At 45.1% G+C, this 8432-nt stretch overlaps 1 protein-coding gene across 1 annotated transcript; it reads right to left on the bottom strand.

The window, feature by feature from the left end:
- Positions 1-1008: 1008 nt before the first annotated feature.
- LOC119176585 (ras-like GTP-binding protein RHO) lies at positions 1009-6015 on the bottom strand. The gene is made up of 2 exons (XM_037427942.2): positions 6011-6015; positions 1009-1600 (listed from the first exon to the last, which is right to left on the bottom strand). Exons 1-2 carry the CDS (start codon positions 6013-6015, stop codon positions 1009-1011), a joined length of 597 nt encoding a protein of 198 aa, XP_037283839.2.
- Positions 6016-8432: the final 2417 nt, after the last annotated feature.

Here is an 8432-nt window from a genome sequence, read left to right as displayed (position 1 = left end):
TACGAGGTTGTCCCCGACGGGATCACGAACTCTCAACGACGCCGATCGCGACCTGAAGTCGTCCATGTCGCGCGCCTCAAGCCGTTTCATGCACGTTAACAAACTGAAATAGTGTTTTTTGTATTATTGTTGTATTGTAATTTATTCATTGTACTTTCTTGCATTATTATTATTGTACCTTCATCTTTAGTTAAAGCATCGGGACGATGCTTTTTTTTCAGAGGGGGGCAATGCCACGTTCCATTTCCCAAGTTTTTGTTATCGTTCCGAAACACCACACGATTCTCGGCGCAAACCACGCCTGCAGGTTTCGAGAAGGTTTTGGACTGTAGTAGATCATTTCGATAAAATCACGCCCACTGTGCGAACGGTACAGATTGTTCTGGAACCTACGCCACCACCAGCGATAACGCTAGAACATACGACAGCAAGGGTATAAATGCCGACGCGCTTCGCCGCTTGTCAGTTGTTGATCGAAGGCCGACGCTGCGTTCGCCGCTATCAGTCCGAGACTGCTATCTCTGCAAGACTGCTGCTGTAATAAGACTTTCTCTTTACCGGGCACAGGTTCGCCCGAATAAACAGTTAAATCCCAACACGAAGTTTCCTGTCTTCGTCCACGTCACAACCCCGTGACAATATATTCAATGTGATTAAAAAATAGAACCCTTCTCCGAAGCAGTGCTTGCTACTGTACAGCGGATCATAACACAAACTAATGTTAATCATACCTATATAATGTTCAATATGTCCAAGGACACGGGGAGTCTGTGCTGCAAGTTTATTGAGCGGCTGCTGCATACGTTGGCTATACACATCTTACAAAAGCACATTCCTATTCTGCAAGAAGCCATTAGGAAGCGAAAAGTCACTCACGGTGACCCTGAAGCTTTTTCTTCAACGTAGAGAAGGTGGTGGCACGCACAACAAAGCGGCGAAGACACTGCAGCAAGAGAAGCACATCCAACTCCCTTGCCTGGCTTTTCACCGGGAACGGAAAAAAGGTTTTTAACTCTGGAGCAGAACGCACTTTGCTTTCTTCGGCCTCTTGACCTGCAGGGCGGCCCTCGCTTTAGTCTCAAACCTCTCACGCACACCGTCCATGGTCTTGGCAGAGCACTCCAGGTAGCCGTAGGCGTTGATTTTTTCCGCCATGGTGCGCCCTTCCTCCGGTGCGACGGGCTTCTGCTTCATCTTCGCAAGCTCCCGCAACGTGTGCGGGTCACTTCGGAGGTTCTTCTTGTTCCCCACGAGTATCATGGACATGTTGGGGCAGAAGTGGCGCACCTCCGGCGTCAACCTCTCCGGAATGATCTCCAGAGAGTCCGGGGAGTCGATGCTGAAACAGATGAGGATCACGTCTGTGTCCGGATACGACAGGGGCCGCACTCGGTCATAGTCCTCCTGCTTCGCTGTGCCCCATAAGGCCAGCTCAAGCTGCTTTTCATCGGCTTCGATGTGGGCTACGTAGTTTTTGAAGACGGTGCGCAAGTAGACCTCGGGGAACTGATGCTTGCTGAAGACGATCACGAGACACGTCTTACCGCATGCGCCGTCTCCGACTATCAGCAGTTTCTTTCGGATCGCCGCTATCTGTGGTCTCAGTTAGGAGAATGAAATATATACACGGTTGGGAGATTGACGGCTGCCAATGCCTTTTCAAGAGGGCCGTCCAGGATCTCGGGGGCCACATCTTCGACTCGCTTTATAGTACCATGCCAGCCGCGCATGGTGCTGGGGACATTTGCGACATTATGTCGCCCGGCGAGAAACTGCGCATCAGTTCACGAGGCTGGTCGTTGAAGTCCTCTCTGAGTAGCCGCGGATGCGTGGCGTAGCTCAGGCCAGGGACTTGAAGCTAGCACAAGAACCGGCCTTCAAGTAGCGAAAAATGCTTGCCTCTCCGATGCCCCCAGGGCCTGCACAATAGCCGAAGGTGATAGCAGGACCCGACCGGAAGGCGTTTCGCGAAAAAGGCACAGGTGCGGAGCGGAGGCGCTTTGCGAATGAGCTCGCGGCCGTGCGGGACGATGTCGCATGCATTTCGCAGGAAGCCCGCAAGTCCGAAACAGCGCTTCTGAATTGCAAACACCAGGTCTTTGCCGTTCCCCTGTGCTCTACGCTTCGAAGTGGCGATGCCACAGTAGTGCTGTCCGATGTGAGCGCTGTGTCGCTGGGTGGTGTCCCGAGCTGAATACATGCGTAGTCTTCTGTTTTCAAGACGCTTTGCGCCAAACAGGAGAGTGAACAAGGCCTCGGTCGTACTTGTGGGGAGATGACAAAATACGCGTCGAGCATATGCTGAGAACTGCAGGTCGAAGACTTGCTGCGGAGGCTTCAGCATGATGACGAGCAGGCTGACGTGGAATGCCTTGAGCCACCACGCGCATATGACACGCACGCTCGTGAAAGCTACGTAGGAATTAGGAGAAAGAGGAAGGCCAATGTAGAGTTTCTCGGTTAAATTTTTACCTCCACAAATCAAGATTTACAATAATGAACCTACGAGCAGTTTGCAATGAGCCGCAATCAATAGATCAGTTTCTTCTCCCTTGCCACCGCTTCGCCTCACTGCGCCGATTAATTCTTGAGAGACCGATTGGTACGCTCGGATTGCCACTTAATATACATCCACCCTTTTATCGTTTGGAGCATGTCAGTTGCGTGCGGGCGGGCCGCAGTGCTATTCTGTCAGCGCTACATCAATTCAATCACGCAACCGGAAGAATACGCTGCTAGTTGTACAGCCGGATATATCCAATTCTTTGTCCTCTTTCTTCATTTTTGCTAATTTGTTCTACATATTTTGGTTTATCGAATTCTTCTGCACCTTTTCGCGTTTTTTAAAGGAATTTTATTATTGTTCTTATCTAGTTTCTTTCTTTTTTAGCAAGCATTGTGTGAAAAATTTGCATTATAATGTACAGTGAGGCATATCTCCCTTGTAGGTATGAGCCAAGATCTAGGCGGCAAGACAAGACCTGGTGTATATGCACAGTGCAGGCCTCACGGTATACCTAGAATAAAGCATGCACACGCCATCCCTGCAGAAAAAACTCAATCTACATGTATGCATTGCTGCATAGATATAGATTGAGAATTGGCGATATGTTGCTCTAGTGCGTACTTCAAACACTAAAATATATTCGAACTTGCTACCCCCCCCCCCCCCCCTTGATACGTGGCCATAAGGTAATAGACGCAGTGAAGTATGTGCCTTATGTAGTGGGATACCGACTTTAAATCATGAATTCGTTACTGTTAATTGCATGTTCTTATGCCCAATGGCAATGCAAGCTTGTTTGTACCTCGCATTGCTATTGCAGTATTTCACGTTGTAGTGGGAAGTATGTGTTCAAGATGCGTATGTTTGGGAAGCATAAAAATTACTTTCACTCCATTTTCAAGCAGAGTAAATTATTTTCGCTGTATTCACAAGCAGAGACGTGGCTGTGTAGTAGAATTTCACAAAGTCTGGAATTGGTTGGCGAGTGCTGTGCAAAAAAGAAAAAAAGTTGGTGCATCTTGCATTAGTGGCGCAAAGCCTGAACCCTTTTTCGGAAGGTGGGTGGCCTTTCTTGATCTTCTTTATTTTTCTTCTATCGCTCATTCTTTTTATTTTCATCTTTGTCTCTCTTTCTGCCTATTACTTTCATGCTCCCTGTCTTTATATATCTTTAACGCTTTTAGTGTTTTTTTCTTGATTCGTTATCCACTATGTCTCCACTATGTCTCTTTTTTTCTGTACATTTTTTTGCGTGTTTTTGTATATCTTTTTATTTTTTCCCTGTTGTCATTTTCAATCTATGTGTCTATGTTTCTAAGTCGTTCCGCTCTGTTCTGGTTATATTAAACATCTTGTTACTGCATCTCACGCCGGACAAGTCAGCACACACATCGTGTGAGTGCATGCCAGGTTCATGTGTTCGACAGGCGAAGAAGAAGATGAAAGAGAACGCGAACCGGCTTGACAGTTTTTCGGAAGGCGAATTGGGAACAAGAGGTGGTGGTCTCGGTGCAATCGAAAGCGATCGAAACCTACGGAGCGCACGGTCAGCCTCTTCCGCCTGAGGTCGTCGATCAGAAGCCGGGCTCGTCTTTTCGGACTCTTTCGGACGGTGGTTTGGCTGAGCTTTTGGTGAATTTGACCTGTTGAAACTAGCTGACGTTGGATATTACTTCTTTAAGCAATCGAATTAGTGCTAATGTCTAATTCATCTCCTGGCCAAGGGCACAGCCCTTGGTCAGCCTCCTTGCCTAATGATGAATTGCCATTGGAATATTTTTTCCACAGTGGTGTTGGCAGCATCCCTGTTGCGCTGGTGCCCTCGAGTGGTGGATTTATTAGGCTCAACAACCCGAAGGCGATCCAGGTGGAGTCGCAGGCCCTGACGCCGCACTTTCAGCTGATAAGTGATGTTTGTCAGTTCGGAAAAGGTGGTTTGGTATGCAGATCGTCAGATCCTTCGTGCGTTTCTGACATCCTAAAATGCAAGACATTTGCTTCGGTCCCGGTGAGTGCATTTATCCCGCCTCATTTAGCGTGCTTTAAGGGAATTGTACGAGGAGTCGACTGTACATTAACGCCCGCTGAGACTCTGGAAAAGCTGTCTGATGCTGGGGTCATAGCTGTGTACCGATGCAACCGATTAGTTAACGGTGAGAAAGTCCCCAGTGAGTCGGTTATTGCTACCTTTGCCGGCACTTCCTGTCCATCTGAGTTGAAAATATGGCCGCTCATTTTCAGAGTCGAACGTCTCGCTTCTCGTCCTCTCCAATGTCAAAACTGTTGGCGTTTTGGTCACAGTGCAGGGGGCTGTAAATCAAATTCATGTTGCCGTATCTGTGGCGATAGCCACCTATCGAAGGAGTGCAACGCCGAAACCGAAAAGTGCTGCCTCTGTGCAGGAAATAACGCGGCCGATTATCTGAACTGCACCGCAAGGTCTAATAAAACGCAACTTCTAGAAATCATGGACAGACGTCGTTGCTCGCGGCGAGAAGCAATAACAGTTGTGAAGGATAGGGCCTTTGGATATGCCGGAGTCGCGTCGAGGCACGAACAACTAAGTGAGACGAAGATTCTTAATCTTATTGAGGCTGCAGTAGAAAAGGCAATGTCGAAAGCGCTGGAACACATAGCTGCGAGCGTAAGTGAGTGCATTTCTCAAGTGTTTTGATCACAGATGACACAGCTGGCTTCTGCAGTAGCAGTACCGATGGCCAAGTCGGCACCTTGTGCAGTGGAAGAGATACCGAATTTAGCCCCACAGCGGCAATCCCGAGAGGAGAAAACCCCAATTTCGTCCGTACCTTCTACGTCGACCCTTCTACGTACCTTCTACGTCGATCAGAATGAAATGGACGTATGCCAAGATTTCAGGCGTCAGAGGCGCACTGGATATCCTTTAAAATCTCTATGACCAAACACAAAACCCAAAAAGGGCAGCGAAAATGCCAGTGCACTTATTAAGGAGAGTATTTTAGAAGCTTGATTGATTTGTGGGGTTTAACGTCCCAAAACCACCATTTGATTATGAGAGACGCCAGTATTTTAGAAGCTGCCGTTGCTGAAGTGTTTCGCTCGTCCACATGGATACCTTGAAAGTACTACAGTGGAATTGTAGGTCTTTGATTTCTGCTTCTACTGACTTACTTTGCTTAATTGATCAGTTATATCCGGATATAATCTTATTACAAGAAACCTGGCTTAACCCTGTTAAGAATTATCATTTAAACAATTTTAGAGCATCTCGGTTAAACCGTCCATCACTAGGAGGTGGTCTAATTATACTAGTCTCGAATGAATTTTGCCGCACAGCGAGCATAGCTTTTCAGCTTATGTCCACAGACTGTGAAATTTTGGCAATAGACCTCTGTCTGCCAGGGCACCACCCTTTTTCACTTATAAACGCATATTTTCCAACGGGTTTGCATAATACTCAACAATTAGATACTGCCTTAGCTAATTGCAAGGATGATTTCCTTATGACTGGTGATTTCAACTCACATCATGTTTCATGGGGATTTAGAACAGACCCTCCTGGTACTCTTCTGTGGGATTGGATGATTAATAAAAACCTTACCTGCCTAAATGATAGACAGCTTACATTTATTCGCGGACGGACACGATCGGCATTAGATCTCACGTTTTGCAGCCCAAGTGTTTCAATAAAGTCTTGGAAAACAATTGATTTCTCTTCAAACAGTGACCATCTTCCGGTATACTTTGAAATCTCATGTGCTGTGAAATCTATTGAAAGGACAGAGAAAACTTTGATCAATTACAAAAAATTTAAAGACTGCTTGCGTTCCAAAATTAGGGCAGTGTCCAGTGGTCAAAATGAAGACCTCGGCAGAAATCTCTGTTCTGCTTTAAAAATCGCCAAGAACACTTCAGAATTTGTAATTGCTTCGTTGTCATCCAAAAGTGCCCAACCTAGTAGATGGTGGAATAATGGGGTGCACACGAGATTACAGAAGAAGAAAAGCTGCATGGAAAAGACTTATATGTAATCAGAGTCCAAAAATTGGAAGGATTATCAGTTTATTGCGGCAACATTTAAACGCACTGTATCGCGAGCGAAAGAGCAATATGACCAAGAACATTTCGAGTACCTGTCTAAATCAAATAACAAACGTGCTTTATTCAATTTTCTTCGTGGTAGGAAGAAGTTCCCTATACCAGGAAACGTTGACTCAGTAGTTCACACCTCACAGGAACTACAGAAATCATTGAATCAGTTGGCTAAAGAATGAGAAAACAGGTTCTCAACGCATCTTCCTAATTTGGCTTACACAACAACCATCTAAGACTACACAGAAATATTGACTTCCGAAATAAATAAGGCTATGGAAAGATTGCCAAATGCAGCACCAGGCCCCGATGGAATAACAAATACAATGCTAAAAATATTTCACAGGGAATATCTGAATGATCTGTTAGGTCTCGTCAATTATTCCCTTAGAAGAGCATGGATCCCTTCTGATTGGAAGATTGCGAAAATTATATCATTGCTTAAGAAACAGGGGGCAGGCTATAATTTAGACAACATACGACCGATAGCCTTAACATCTAATGTAGTAAAACTTATCGAAAGGGTACTTCATGGTCGTCTAATTAGGTTTATTAACGAGAAACAACTGTTGAGTTCTTCCCAAATTGGCTTTAGATCTGGATATTCCATATGGCATGCACATGTAGATCTGGAAAGTCGTATTCATATTGCCCGTCACAAAAAGCACTTTGCGGCTTTTGTAACGTTAGACATATGTAAAGCATACGATAGTGTAGAGTATTCTATCTTGACTAATCAGTTATTGAGTCGTGGACTTCCACCTTATATAGTAGCATGGGTGACGGAATTTTTAAGTAGAAGAGAATTGTATTGTTATCAAGGTGGTTTCTCTTCCTGTAAGCACAAGCAAACCCGAGGTGTACCTCAGGGGTCAGTACTTTCCCCGGTTTTATTCAACATATTGCTTAGTACCATCCCCGTTCATCCAGATGTGAAAACCTATGTTTATGCCGATGACATTGCTTTCTTTGCTATGGCACACGACTTCCACTGTCTCTACACTATCTTGCAAGCATATCCTAATGAAAGAGAACATTGGCTGGATGGATTGATGTTGAACCTGAATATCGGTGAATGTGCTATTCTCGTTTTTCTATCAAGGATCCCGTGCACATATCTATTAATTACAAGCTTCAAGATATCCCACAAGTGCAATCATTGAAATATCTTGGAGGTATGTATAATGAACATCTAAATTTGCGCCCTCACATTGAATACATCGCGACAAAAGCAGTACGCGCGATGGGCGTATTGCGGAGGTTGAGCAATTGTAGATCAGGTATGAGAAGAAAGGCACTTTTGATTATTTATAAAATGTATGTCCGACCTGTGTTGGAGTTTATCTGCATTATTTTTTCTGGTGTGCCAGCCTACAAACTTCGGCCGCTCGTTCTGTTGGAAAGAGAGGCTTTACGGCTCTGCTTATGACTTCAAAAGTATACTGCAAATGCAGTGTTATACCTTGAAGCACGAATACCAACCTTATTATGTCGCTTTAACATTCTTACTGTGCAGACCTTTTTACGACTATATGAAGCACCGTTTAACCCTGAACAAATTATTTTTATGTCCAATCCTGACCTATTCTTCTCCGTGCATTGGCCCAGATTTCACAAACCACAAACAGTATTTGTTCAATCGTTACTTGAGCCTCTAAATGTACACGTTCGTGATCTGATTCCTTTAACTGAGCAACAAAATTCTCCAGAAATAGTTTACCATGATATCTTCCCAACTCACGCTAAGCTATTACCTACAGGCATTTTAAATGGTTTATTGCAGGACCATTTGAGTACTCTGCCAACAAATGTCATTAAGCAACTGACGCATCTCAATCACATGAAAAATCAGGCG

This window comes from Rhipicephalus microplus, chromosome X, assembly GCF_043290135.1.
Source record: "Rhipicephalus microplus isolate Deutch F79 chromosome X, USDA_Rmic, whole genome shotgun sequence".
Classification (NCBI taxonomy): domain Eukaryota; kingdom Metazoa; phylum Arthropoda; class Arachnida; order Ixodida; family Ixodidae; genus Rhipicephalus; species Rhipicephalus microplus.
The sequence above is the reverse complement of the archived record's forward strand: the minus strand, read 5'-3'. Positions and strand labels throughout refer to the sequence as shown.